The 14,848-nt window shown below is 39.4% G+C and overlaps 1 protein-coding gene across 1 annotated transcript; it reads left to right on the top strand.

Annotated features, from left to right (window-relative positions):
• The first annotated feature begins 7,459 nt into the window (after positions 1-7,459).
• Positions 7,460-14,614, top strand: LOC140234436 (uncharacterized). Its single transcript, XM_072314482.1, has 6 exons — positions 7,460-7,685; positions 8,725-9,105; positions 10,399-10,650; positions 11,320-11,410; positions 12,216-12,605; positions 14,048-14,614. The coding sequence occupies exons 1-6, from the start codon at positions 7,460-7,462 to the stop codon at positions 14,475-14,477; spliced, it is 1,770 nt and encodes a 589-aa protein (XP_072170583.1). The 3' UTR covers positions 14,478-14,614.
• Positions 14,615-14,848: the final 234 nt, after the last annotated feature.

The raw sequence follows: 14,848 nt of genomic DNA, 5'->3' as shown, positions 1-14,848 counted from the left end.
TATTGTGTTTTTTTTTACCATGTATTTTGTGCCAAAAGCTGACAGGTAGCAAGATGAGAACAATGTTATTCTCGACTGTTGTGTGTTTCGGTGGTGGATGGGATCATATAGCACTTTCAATTTTATTTTCCAAGTGTGAACAGGCCAGGCACTATGAGGCTTTGCGTTTGCTGCTCCCCGACTCCCCAAAGATGGCGCTATACTAGCTAGGTAAACCAGAAACATTGGATGACTGATATTTTCAAGTTCCTGAAATGTAGTAGGGTCACCATTGATAAAAATATTGCATCATTTTTTTTTCTACCCCCATTCCCCCCCCCCCCCAAGAAAAAAAAAAAAGGAAAACAAAATCACTTTTGCATTGTCAGTAAACTGCACTTACTTGATCATGTTTTTTACGTTTTCTGCTGTGGGTGTCCCAGGTTCTAGGGTAGTCAGCAGGCAGCTATAAATGGTTGTGAAGGTAAGATGAAAACTAAAGAATAAAATCCTAGAACTTGCCAGTAGCTTACCTATAAACATTGCAATCACTCAAGTTTGCACATTAAACTTAAGCAATATGTACTTAAAACAATAAGTTAAGTTTATTAGCTTTTTAAACAGCACTATTTTTGACAAAGAATTATCCCCAAATTGAAATAAATGTTGAGACACTAGTCGTATATTAGCAGAAGAATCTGAAGTGATGGAAGTGATATTGGACTGAAGCGTTTCCTCTGTTGATGGTGTCGCTGCCATGGAACAGAGTAAAACCAAATACGTGGAGGGATTGTCTTTTTATCATACAACCCATCCCCCCTTTCAAACAACAGAAGAACAAGAAGAATGTACAGAATGATTTTTAAAGCTTAGAGAAGAATGTCAAAATATTTGATGATGTCAGCTGAGGGTGTAGACATAAGGAATAAGAGAATTCCTGAAATTTTCCTTCCACTTTCTCACGTCTTCCATACGCCTTTGAAAATGAGGTAGTCTCATTTGAGATGTCTGTGTAGCAAGATTTTTCTATGCATTGAAATTCTTGGATCATTTTATCTATAATGTGCCTCCCAAGATTCAGTGGTACATCCAGTGAGAGTATACAATGTATGTTGCTTTATGAGCCCTTCACAACCATTTGTCATGGAGTGATGACTGCAAGCTTGTTAAACATTGAATAGAATCTTTGTGGAACTGATCTTTCATATGACTTTCCCTACTGAAGATCTTATCATGATTTACTACTGCACTGACACACACATCAGTCTCTCTAAAAAGAAGGCAACTTTTCATCATAAGAACTTTGAGAACCGAATACAGAACTAGGCCTATCCTTTCATGCAGTAATTCTGGAGTTGCTTCCTTACAAAATTCACCTCACAACTCAAATCAGAAGAGCTTGACATGAGCAAAATGGTTTGTTGAATGCCTAGAAATTAAATTCATCTCAGCAGCCTGAATGGAGAAGGCCATTGCTGGGATTTTTTTTTTTTTTTTTTTTTTTTTTTTTTTTTTGCTTGCATCCTCAGAGATGCCTTGAAATTTTAGGGGTTGTTGAGTTCATTTGTCTGTAAGTGTGATGAGTATCTTTACAGATGATGTGAGGAAAGCAAAATGTGATGATTGCGTCCATGAAGAATTTAAAGAGGAACACGGCACTGCGAGTTATTTTGTCCAAGTGTTGCAGATGATTGTGAAAACATTGATATTTTTGAGTATGTGAATGTGTGTTTGTGTGTAAACATGGAGGGTGTGATGATGAGTGTGTTTCTAGTCTTCCTGTGTGCTTTCTTTCTCGGCAAGCACTTCTGTCTGTGCTTTGTCAGAAACCTATGTGTCCTGTGACATTCTTGTAAATAGAAACAAACGTGAGAAGTACTGTCCAACTTAACTTTTTTTTTTTTGAAGGAAATATGATGGAAATGCATTGCCTTGCTCATTTGTCAATCTGTGTAAATACTGAGTTTTATTCATGCATTGATGTACTTAAAAAAAACAAAAACAAAAGCAGAAACGACAGAGAATAGTTCTTAGTTAGGAAAATATCTGAAATCATATGCCTGAGTAGGCAAACAATCAAGGTTGTAATTGGTAAAGAGTGTGGCCAAATTGTTTGAAGGCAGAGCTGAAGATGTCTGCTGTTTAGCAGTATGATGAATATCATCTAAACTGGAATGTTGACTCACACTTATCAAAGATGCGTGACTAGAGTTACTCTGTACTTATGTGTTAGTGTCAAGTCTAGCTTTAGAAAAGTGTGGTATGATAGAGATACAGTATATTTATGAATATGATACCTATATTTTGTATTGTACTCATATGAGAGCTCTAGCAGACTAAGTTTGTTTCATATCAGAAGTCTTCCATGATAGATGTAGTTTGTGGAGAAGTCAGAAGTGCAGTTCCGCATCGTATTTGAGTTGACTCCTCCTTTTTAATCAGGGAAACCAGAGGAACAGAACAGTGAAATTATCACCAAAATATTTCATCAAAGGGTAATGGTGGTCAAAATCACATGTGCAAACTTTCATATCTCTTTGATCTGTGCGCGCACACACACACACACACACACACACACACACACACACACACACACACCCACTGAAAGAAATGGAAAAAAAAGTAATGTTTATGGCCAATAATTTAGCCACCACACCCCTTTCCTTCAGAGCCATAATTGCTTGCTTATTTCAACAACACAAAAATTTGATAGGCAGGATGCAATTTTTGTATTGATTTAATTTTCATTTCATGTAAAAACTTAAAAAGTGCTTTGAAGATGTGTGCGCACATTAGTTTGAGACGTCACTTGCAAAGTGATTATCTTGACATCCCATCCTATTTGCATATTATGGAGTTGCTAGTAGCATTTCTGTTTTGGGACAACTTGTCAAAGTTTAAAACTTGGCTTCAATGAACTTGATAAACCCTCTACCATTCTGCTCATTTGATTTTAAGCAATTTACTATTAAAAGCTAACTTGAATTTGGTATCATATACACTGTAGTTCTTTTGAGGGTTTCAAATGGAGTGCAGTGTAGAAATTTAGATTACTCAATACAAAAATTATGATGAGCAGCTGTGGATTTGTATGATCCATGCCAGAATAATGGGCCTGTTGAATGGAAGAAAGAATAGTACAAACCTTGATGGTGACTGTCTCCCAATCTAGGGAATTGTTCTATCAGTGTTGGCCAAATTTTGTTTGGTTTTCACTGTTTTGTGTCTTTATAAGCTCGGAGTGATGTGTAGGTTTCCTTCCGTCAGCCATGTGTGTAACATTTTGTACTCCACAAAGTTTTGAACCTCACAAAGTTTTGAACCTGAAGATGCTGTGTAGCATTCTTTTGGCTTAACCCTATTCTAACTGGGGGGGGGGTCAAATTGACCCCCCCCCCTCGACGTTTCGCGCCATGATTCCGCAACGCGCAAAGATTTTGCCGCGTCGTTTCATGACTTTTTTCATTCGAGTCTCCCGCATATTTTGAGACCAAATTTGCGACGTCCGGGTACACCGTTCTGAAGTTATGCAATGTTTTGAATATGCATGTCAACCCGAAAAACGCTCGAATTCATGATTTCGTGTGCAAATCCAATGCAAACTGTGTTTTTTTTTTTGTTTAATTGATATAAATTAGATTATTTCAACTTTTAACCATTGAAATAAATCAATTCTAATGTAGATAAGCTTGAAAAAGTGCCTCCAACAAATTTTGGCAAAAACAATAGAAAACAAACGATCGAAAAAACAATAAAATACATAAGAAATTAACAAAACAATAAAAAACAAAAAATGATTTTGATTGCGCTATTTTTTTTACTAGAAAATTGTTTGATGTGTCTTGAGGAACTCTGACACAAAAATTTAATAATCCTTCAGTCTTTTTGATGGAGTTATAGGTGAAAGTATGATTTCATGCGTTAATTTGCATAATTAATTTATTAAAAAATATGAAATCAAAATTTTTCTATTGTATGACCATGTAATCTTGAAGTTGACATCCGGCTCTATGTTCAGGCAAAATTTTGCGGTGATCGCGCGATCGGCGGCCGAGATCTGAAGGGGGTTCAAATTGACCCCCCCCCCCCCCCAGTAAAAACTTGGTCTCAAATAGCCCAGTCAGAATAGGGTTAATTTTGAAGTTGACAACAAACAAACAAACAAACAAACAAAACAAAACAGTCCTTAGACATTGTTAACCAAGCTAGGTGACATTACTCTATTCAAATGAAGGAGAGAACACTTGAGTATACCAATTCTTTGAAAACCATGTTGTCGCTATCAACATAATTATATATACTCCGCTGTAAGCATATTTCTAAATACATGTACTAGGGGATTGTTTCAAAATGTTTAATTCTAAAACAGTTAAACTACTGTTTCGGAACTAGTTTTGTGATGAATTTGTGCTTGTATTTTGCTGATTTTTCTGTTCAGTGAGCATTTGCTATTTATATTCAGCAGAACATTCTTCATAACTTCATGTTTACACAACATCAGAGATACAGGTAACGAGCAGGATTGTGCAGTTGTGATGGTTGTTTGCTTGTTTGTTTGTTTTTTCTTGTTTGTTTTTTTAAACTTAAACAATGGATTAATTACAGTTTTAAACTTTGAGACTTTGTTCATGTGAGTACACAATTCTTTTGATAATATACTTGATATTTATGCAGGTGAAGAATAGTGTGCCAATATAATACAATGTACATGAGTCAGTGTTGCTGTTTGATGCTCGCTACGTGATGATACGTAGATGCTCAGTGGTTTTCAAGTCTTGATTATCTCAGTGTTAGCAGGAACGACAATGCCAAACTTGAAAACAGTTGACGTTTGAAATAGCGTGTTGAACTCAAACTATGACACATGTGCTGCTGGTAACACGTATAGGGGCCCGACGTTGAACGTTGTCGGTTGAATCGGGCTCCTCATGTTTAATATCCACTTGTGCGCCTTTTTCTCTTTGGCTTACACCAGCCTTCAGGGATTATTAAGTTTGACATTTCAAGTTCGGTGTTAGTGTTAGCAGTGCTGTACTTTTGAGACCCGCCCACATCCCTATTGAGATTACTCGCATTAACTACCGTGGTAGGCATACGTATAGCGTGCTCTTTCAACGCACACGGAACGTCCACGAATACACTTGTCACAGTCGCATTAATTCGTTCCTGATGGGAGCAAAATAATGATTTGTGTATTCAAAGCTGTTCAGAAATTAGTGGCATGTTCAGTCTTTTTTCCTGGCCCTATCATCTGACCGTCTGTGTTTGAGCTGGATTTCATGCAGGTAATAACACCAACCCCCAGCACTAGCACCGAATTCGAAAATTACTCAGTGTGCTTGTCATGTTCCAGTGTAGTTGGGCTCTCGCCTCAATTAAAACGGATCTTCCTTTACCTGTGGGCTTCCAGCTTGGTGTTGATGTCATTTATACAAAGATATTAACCCGTTCTCTACGGTGGGTTCTACAATGTCTGTAGACTTTTTTTTTTTTTTTTTTTACAGGGCTTACCAGGTTTACAGAGACAGGGAGTGAATTTCTATCGTCTTCGTTTAAATGATATGTCAAAGTTTATATTTTGTTACTCAGTACATTAGATAGATCTGTGCTTACGTAGGATTGCAGTATTGCTTCTGTAATATGGCCTGTTATTTCTTGAGTCACATGACAAGACCAGGGCTGTGAAATAAAAATGTCTGATTTTCTTTTTACTGCACCTGTGTGTTCCTTGTGTCGTGTCATTGTGATGTCATAATGACTTTGCAGGGTGAGGGTGTATTGTCTAATTAGTAATACATGTGTAGTAGTAGTAGTAGTAGTAGTAATAGTAATAGTAGTGACCTGTAGTAGCAGTAGTAATAGTAGTAGCAGTAGTAGCAGTAGTAGTGTAGTAGTAGTAGTAGTAGTAGTAGTAGTAGTAGTGTAGTAGTAGTAGTAGTAGTAGTAGTAGCAGTAGTAATAGTAGTAGCAGTAGTAGCAGTAGTGGTGTAGTAGTAGTAGTACAGTGTATGAGTGGTGGTGGTTATAGTAGTGGTGGTGGTGGTGGTAGTAGTAGTAGTAGTAGTAGTAGTCGTGGTGGTGGTGGTAGCAGTAGAAGTAGTACATGTAGTAATAGTAGTGGTAGTGGTGATGATGGTTGTAGTATAGGAAATGAGTTAGAGAGTGAAAAAAAAGGGTTGTTGTGGAGTCTAACCTCGATATTACGAGCAGTGATACGACGGAATGCCAAATGTGCCGATGAAATTTCTGCTGTCCCAATTTTTCTTCTACATTAGTTTGCTTTATAATACAAATACAAAAGTGTACTAGCTGCTCACATGGTACAAGATGTCAACGAAAAAAAAAAAAAAAAAAAAATCCAAAAGTAGTCTTGGGAAATTTTCTATTCAATACTGCAAGGGGGGGGGGGGGGTCGATCACTACTCACAAATATGTTAACATCGGAAATAGCGATGCCATTCGAGCTTATCCGTATTATATGAAATCGGCAAGGCATAAAAAAACATTTTTTTTTTTTCTGTAGAGCATTATGTATGTGCATACACTATGTACAGGTATAAATGGCCTAGCTTGTTTGGGGACTTCATGAAGAATTAATGACGTTCTATAGGAATTTACCTGCGGTATAGTCGTCGAGTTGCAAAAATTATATTTTCACTCCAGTAATGTGTAACTACTACTCTGATGGACAGTCTGGTGTCACTTGGGGCCTATACAAATAAACTGTACCGAGTGAGGGTAGAGTTACAAGTATGTGGTTCAAAATCTTGGAAAAGAAGCGGACCGGTGGTATACAACGGACCGAAATGTTGCCTGCTCTGCCAGCTAAAGCATGTCTTGCCAGCACAGTGCTATACCTGTGTGCTCCGGTCAAAGGTAATAGATTGCATAGATAGTGTCTGACTATAGATCGAGTGCCTTTTAGTTACAATGTATAATAGAAACGACGTTATTATTTCTGTTTTCATTCGCCATTTCAGTTGCTGCATACTCCATGTCAACATTTTCTGCTGCATTATTTGAATAAAAGAAAACAGGAATTTAGGAGAGTGGACGTATTAAATAACTACTAGTAGACGAGTAATGTCGCCGGATTAACAATAACCTAAACAACACCGTGCAATTGCGGAAGTAGATAAAAAAAAAACAAACAAACAAACAAACGACATATTTTGACAATTTCAACAGCATGCCTTGTTGATTAGAATAACAAAAGCCTGTATTATAGATTACATTTTATATAGCATAAGATGATTGTGCTAGCAGTATAGAATAACGTAATTTGCTATTTGTTTGTTTGTCTGTTTGTTATCTATACACACGCGCAGGATTTACTTATGTCGGTTGCTTCAGGAATAGCGTCCCGAATCGTTTACTGCCAGATCTGATCCACTGTGATCCCGCGCGATCTCCCTTATATCGAGTCTGCCAGAGCCAGGGATGCGAACAAGATCAGATAAACTACTGCCAGACCGTCGACATGACAACGGAGATGTGTCGGAACATGTGCGCGCACCAGAACATGAGGTACTTCGGGTTGGAGGCGGGAAAGCAGTGTTTCTGCGGAGGAGATTTTGCTCCTGTCAAGGCAGCCATGGCCACTGCATCACTAACATCTGACGTCGAGTTTTGCTCCACACCATGTCTGGGAAATTCCAGCCAGATTTGTGGAAGCGACTTGTACATCAGTGTTTATGAACTCATTCGTAAGTGGTATACATCCCTCGGCTTGCTGATCATTAAAACTGGTTGCACCAACTACCTCCTCCCCGCGCCTCCACCCGTCCCTAAATTACTTGCTGCTATAGCCAAGCTATCGGCACCATATAAAATCAACGCAATATTTTGCATGAGTTTACACACAATGGAGACAGGAGGAATATCAGAGTACTGAATTTTCGTACTATTTGTCGTTGCTGGCTTTCTGTGTTCTGCACTCGGCAAGAATTTGCTTGTTTATAATTAAACACTAACAGCTTTTTGGTGCACATTCCGCTAATTGGTTCCAAAACAATCCTCGAAATAAGGTGAAGATCTCGGAAAAATATCTTCGCCAGTATGCGATTATTTTTACTTTCTTTTTTCTTTTAATTCCACTCTAACTGCACTGCTATTGGACCAATTATGCTTCTACATAACTTCATTTGGAAAACCATGATAGGTATAACCATGCTGTGCATATAATATCATGCACGAAGTTACCAATTTTGTGCGGTTCGGAAAATAATATACGATTGTTTTCCCCTGGAGGAAAACATAATTATGTTTTAGAACATAAATGGTGTTTAAATTTACGACGGCTGTCTTGGGGATCTGTGATTGCTTTTTCATTCCATCCTCATTGTTTAGTATTGGTTTATGTAACTGGTGGCAAGCGTCCTTGTGTGTATTATGAAGCTATCTACATTCTTGTTAATTTGAGATATCTGTGATTAAAGCTGCTAAAAAACAAAGAAAAAGATAGGATAATATATGACATTTGTAATCATAACTTCTAGAATATTCCTTGTTATGTTTTACAGGTGAAGTCTCATTGGAACGGTTTTATTTTGCTCTCTCTGACGATGGGCACACTTTAAAATCTTGAAAAATGGCGCTTAGCCCATTTTATAATGAGACTCGTCATATTTTAGTTCATTCAAAATCAACATTACAAGGTGAAAAGGAAAACAGCAACAACATCAACAACAAAATACAGAAAACAAAGAAACTGCACATCCCAAGTAAAGCCTCTTCTGTCTGTAGGTCCAGCCGGTACCGATTGCTTCAACCCGGGGTACGTTCCACACGGCGGACTGATCGAGTTGACTGGCTTCTACAATGCCATGGACATTGTCGACTTCTCTTCCGTCTGTCTCCCGCCGAGTATCAGGCGGGGTTCGCCAACCAGTTTCTGCTCACCGGCTGGCAATTGGTCGGACCCGCCGCCGACTTGCTCCGTGCGCTGCCCCAGACCCGAGCCGCCGTCGGGGTCGTCGTTCAGTTCGAACGAGACCATCGCAGACACGTACGGCGAAAGCGAGACCTTGCTCTATGACTGCCTCCACGACTCGAACAAGGCGGACCAAATGCTGAGATGCGGTTACTATGGCAACTGGCGAGCATCAGCTTTATGTCCTGAAGCAGGTAAGATATCTGTACTTTGTTCTTTACAATGACAACTATTTATTTCACTAGGGGCATAGTCATGAATTGTTATATTCTATACATGCTTGTCTACATAAATGTTGATCGGTGATTGGTGACAAAGAAATCACGTGACTGATGTCACAAGGATCGAAATCGTTATATTACAAATAGTGACGTCATGTCAGGTAATTGTAATTCCAGAAATTAAATGGCATCCGACGGGGTAGAATGAAATGACGTGTATTCATGTAGCCCATTTTACGTTCTTACATTGACTTTCGTTGTAGACCTTTCAAAATTCTTGGCGTTATAACTGCCCCTCGAGACAATATTTTTCCAGAGCGTTGCGCGCTGCGGGAGTTGACAGCTCACGCTGGGGCATTTATTTAGTATTGTATTACACCCCTAAAGATGCATTTAACCATATCTGTTTTTGTTTTGTTTTTTTCTTCCTGAGAGGATTTACTGTGATACAATCAGATATAGAATACGAATTTCCAATCTTCAGGTTTCCCGGTCCGGGTCTATAGTTGCAGTATGTATAGTGCCCTATAGGCAAGACACTTGATATCCCATTATGGATGGGACGTACCATCCGTCGCATCGGCTTTACGTCGCGTTTGTGTCTCGGTTGCTTACTCATAAAACACTTAACTGATGGCACCATTAGGTCAGTAAAACGAATCCAAACTTACATCACACCTTGCATTTTTCATTGCCATGCGTCATCGAATGAAATAGATTATAAGGATCAAGGTTTTTCGTATACATTTGCTTCATTCCGTAAACGAGATTTAACAAATTAATGTGTAACGGTATAAAGTGCAGGTTAAAGGGTGTGTAAACTGGTCGAGGTGAGGATTTAGCTTTTAACGTTTTGTGAGATATTCAGAAACCACTCTATGAGATGTCAAAGAGCATGCAGTTCAAAGGGGTATCAAAAGTTTATTCGATGAAAATCGGTTTTGAAATGGCTGAGATATCCAAAAACAAGGTGAAACAAAGAGATCCTATTAAAGTTGTGGCATGTCGCCTTTTGTTATTAGCACTTTTTTTGGATATCTCAGCCATTTGAAAACCAATTTTCATCAAATAAACGTTGAATCCTTCTTAAAATTATAGTCATATTTCATAAGAGGCTTTTCACTATCTCACTTAGGAATGTTCAAAACATGAATCCCCACCTCAACCAGTACTGTACAGTCCCTTTAAAATAAAAGTTTTCTGATTTGAGTGACTGACAGAAATGATCACTTCGTCCATCACCTTTTTTTTAACGAAATGGAAAAGCGACCCCAACGGCAGAATCGACTTTCACATCGTCTCCTGCAGTATCAACTTCATTGACATCGGCGAATACAACTGATCTAACCAGGGCCAGTCAGACACTATCAACAGAGATTCCTGGCCCGCCGACATCGGCGGAGACGACTGACCAAGTCAAGATCGATCGGCAGTTTTCAACACAGCCGATCACTTCAGTGATAGAAGCTGCATTATCAGAACGCCCTACTCTAGGTCCTAATGTGGATGATTTTACGGGTAAGAGATGGATCAAAGAGGTCTTCCTTAGATAGATTAAGTGCAATTCCTAGACTTTAATGTTGCAAGATTCCTATAGACTAGTAGATGGAGTAATGTTAGACTAATAGAATGGGAGAGCATTGATCGAAATCGATGTTAAGTTGCAACAGTTGTGGGGTTTGAATTCTTTACTATTCAGGTTTTCAGCCAATAATGTATAGCGATATCAGCCGCAACAGCATGACATGTATTGTTTTTCATTATTTCCTTGTCCGATGATATTGTCATCAACTCGTAACTGTGCTATGAATCCTAAGGTTTGTCCACCAAAATTCAAAGAAGTCTTGTTTTTCTGCTGATTTTGGCAGCAACCAACTACAAACAGGTCCCACCAAAAACAACAATAATAACAATAACAGCAGCAGCAGCAACAACAACAACAGCAACAACAGAAACAAAGTGGAGAAATTAGAATATCTGGTCAGTTGTACTGGATCGTACATCCCTCCCCATTTCAAATGTATGAGATGTTGAACGGTCTTTACTGCTCTTTAAGTAAAAAAAAAAAAAAAAAAAAAATGAAAGAGGAATAGTGTAAACCTGTAGTGATTTATAAACTTTTGCAGAGCAATATTATCTCGTGACTTCTTATCTCGAGCATGCTCAACTTTCTTCTGCTTGGTTCAGTGCTCGCTGGGGTCGTTCTCGGAATCATCGCCGTGATCATCGTCGTGGCCATCGTCATTGGCCTAGTCAGCGGCAAGAAGCAACAACCGCAGTAAGATACAACTATCATACTCTTGTACCTGGGACGTATATGAAAGTGATATCCTGTATATTTCCCAGGATACTATAGAAGTTGGTTTACCAAATTGGTAACCAACTTCTGATATCCTGGGGAAATAATCTGATGTACATGACATCACTTCCATTTCTTTGTCTCATGTGTATATGAACTCTAACGTACAATCACTGAATAAGGTGTTTGTTCGTTTGTCTGTGCCATGTGCTAAATCCAACTACATGCCACCTTTCGCTAAAAAGTTAAAAGTCACCTCTAGCACGAAACATGACACAATTATTTTGAAGGTGGTGTACCCTCCTTCATTCTTTGGACATGCCAATGAAACAACAACTTTACTCCGCTTCTTATACTTATTTGTTAGTTTGTTTTTGAGTGCGGAAATGGCTTTGCAGTCTTGAATCTTAGCCTACAATAATAATAATAATAATAATAATAATAATAATAATAATAATAATAATAATAATAATAATAATAATAATAATAATAATGATAATAATAATAATAATAATGTGAACTATTCATATAAGCGCTTAAAACAACATGTTTCGAAGCGCTTTACAACTGTCAAAACAAACAAACAAACGTACAAATCAGCTTTGAAATACAATCAACTATACAGTCATGGTCATTAGTTCTTTCTAGAAATAAATAGTATATCGGTATGTAATTACGGTGAAGGACATTTTGTTATCCGACTGCTCACAGGAGTCGTTTTCTCCCGATATGTATCTAGCGTTTGGTGGATGATTATGATAACGCTATCGACTTTTTTCATCAGGGACAAGGGAGTGATCAGGACGGGCGACGATACGGGAATCGACGAAGCCTACGACTTGGCCGCAGACCAACAAGAAGGAGAAACCGCGCCCGAAACAGAGGTTGACGGGCAAGGCCCGTCACCGACATCGCCATTGCCCCTACCCCAGCCGATTGGAGTAAGTAGAGGCGATACAGTCCTACACACGTACTACCCACCCGGTCAGGCTTTCGACATCCTCTCGGGCATCCGTGTCGGCGATGACTCGGTAGGTGATGTCGGAGGTGATGTCAGCCACGGTTCTTCCGTTCAGCGACACGTGTACGAAGACCCCGACAAAATCACTGCGTCCGGTGGAGGCCAGGCTGTGGGACGACACGCGCATTCCAGGAAGATACATAATACCAAAATGTAAGAAAAAAAAAAAGATAAATAATTGAGTATAAAAAAATGTAGTCCCACTGCCGGCGCCATGTTTTCAAAAGTGTCTGTGTGTAGGGACGGGGGTCACTTCTGGGTTTCATGAGCTAACAAGCAAAAGAAAAAAAAGGAGGGGGTGGCCTTCAGCCATAGGCGCCGGAAGTGGGGGGGGGGGGGGGGGGGGCGGCCGCCCCCAATCCAAAAAGTGGGGGGGGGGGGGCAAAACGCATTTTTGCCCACCCCCAAAGCCCCCCCCCAAAAAAAAAAATAAATAAATAAATAAATAAATAAAAAATAAATAAATAAATAAACAAATGAATAAAAATAGATAAAATAAGATAGATATGTATATAAATGAATAAACGCGAAAAAACATAGCTACAAACGGCAGTTTTTGGACTGTAAAATGTCAAAATTTCCAAGCTCTCTCGCTCCGCTCGCTCGCATTCAATCACTATGCCATTCTCCTGATGTTGTGCCAGTAATTGCCAGCAGTTGCGCCTGGGCCGCCCCCCCCCCCCTTAATTTCCAAAGCTAAATATATATATATATATATATATATATATATATATATATATATAGCTACAAACGGCAGTTTGGGGACTGTAAAATGTCAAAATTAATCGTCAAATTTATTCGTTATGCCATTTTCCTAACGTTGCAGCAAGTAATTGCCAGCAGTTGAGCCCGGTGCGCCTCCCCCTTAATTTCCAAAGCGAAAAACATAGCTACAACGGCAGTTTTTGGACTGAAGAATGTCAAAATTTTCAAGCTCGCTCGCTTCGCTTACAATGTTGCTCAATGACTGCGTTGTTGAATGTACATGTGTATCACATTCCGTAATGTATTGTAGTCCCATTATTGCGCACGCACATAGATATATATGTATATATATACACACACACACACACACACACATAATATATGTACATATATATGAAGAGTTTGTTTGCAAAAAACGATAAGTCCATATTTGCCAAATGGAGATATTTGCGATTAAAGGTCAAGAAAAACAAAGAGAATAACAAGAAAAATTTAGCTTCTTTTGACCATAACTTCAAAAATGTACCTTTTTTGTAGTGAGCAATATATCATTTAAAAGATATTATTTTGTACTTTATGACAGAGACCGTACTTCAAAATCTTGAAAAATGGACTTATCGGTTTTTGCAAACAAACTCTTCATATATATATATAGATGTGTGTGTGTGTGTGTGTGTGTGTGTATGTGTATATTGTGTAACATAATTATGTATGGTCTATCGTGAGCCCCCTCCAATATGTGCCCCCCCCCCCCCAATCCAAAACTGCTTCCGGCGCGCCTGCCTTCAGCGCAACTTCTGGTGCCATTTCCGGGTTTCTTCAGCTGACAAGCACCCACATCACCCCCGACCCATTACATACATTACTGTATTTTGTTGTTGTTTTTTCAGAGAAAAGGGAGTGACCAAGGGGAGCGACGATACGGACATCGAGCAAGCACGTAACTTGACTGCAGACCAACATGAAGGAGAAACCGCAGTCGAGACAGAGGTTGACGGGCAAGGCTCGTCACCGACATCGTCATTCTATTTGCCCATCATACCCCAGCCGATTGGAGAAAGCAGAGACGGCACAATCCTACACACGTACTACCGACCCGGTCAGGCTACCGACATCCTTTCCCGCACCCACGTGGGCGATGAGTCGGGAGGTGATGTTGGGGGTGATGTCAACCGCGGTTCGTCCATTCAGCGACACGTGTACGAAGACCCCGACAAAATCACCGCGTTCGGCGGCGGCCAGGCTTTGGGAGGACACGCGGACTTGAGTGTGCAGATACCTAGGACCAATACTTTCCATGCTTACGAAGAAATCGACTAATACGCATGCATGTAGCTTTATACCAGTCAGACTCAGACTTTATCATTAACATAAAGAATTGGTCCTAGAGCGAATGAACGACATATATTTCGAAGGGCACAAAAAATTATCAACTCTTAAACAGTGGCGTATGTAGGGAGGGGGGGGCAAGGGGGCACGTGCCCCAGGCGCCACTCCTTGGGGGCGCAAAAAAAAAAGAAAAAAAAAGAAAAAAAAAAGAAAAAAAAAACGAAGAAGAAGAAAAGAAAAATGAAAAGAAGAAGAAGAAGAAGAGGAAGAAGAAGAAGAAGAAAAAGAGGGGGGAGAATGGTGGGGGGGGGCAGAAAACCAAATCAAACAAGATAAAAACAAAACATGATGACGCGGACAAA

Source organism: Diadema setosum, chromosome 10 (genome assembly GCF_964275005.1).
Source record: "Diadema setosum chromosome 10, eeDiaSeto1, whole genome shotgun sequence".
NCBI lineage: Eukaryota > Metazoa > Echinodermata > Echinoidea > Diadematoida > Diadematidae > Diadema > Diadema setosum.
This window is presented reverse-complemented; position numbering and strand designations above follow the sequence as displayed.

Coding starts and splice junctions, on each gene's coding strand:
- LOC140234436 (XM_072314482.1), top strand. CDS start 7,460: ATGACAACGGAGATGTGTCGGAACATGTGCGCGCACCAGAACATGAGG. Junction 9,106..10,398: donor AGCTTTATGTCCTGAAGCAG/GTAAGATATCTG, acceptor GAAATGGAAAAG/CGACCCCAACGGCAGAATCG. Junction 11,411..12,215: donor GGCAAGAAGCAACAACCGCA/GTAAGATACAAC, acceptor TTTTTTCATCAG/GGACAAGGGAGTGATCAGGA.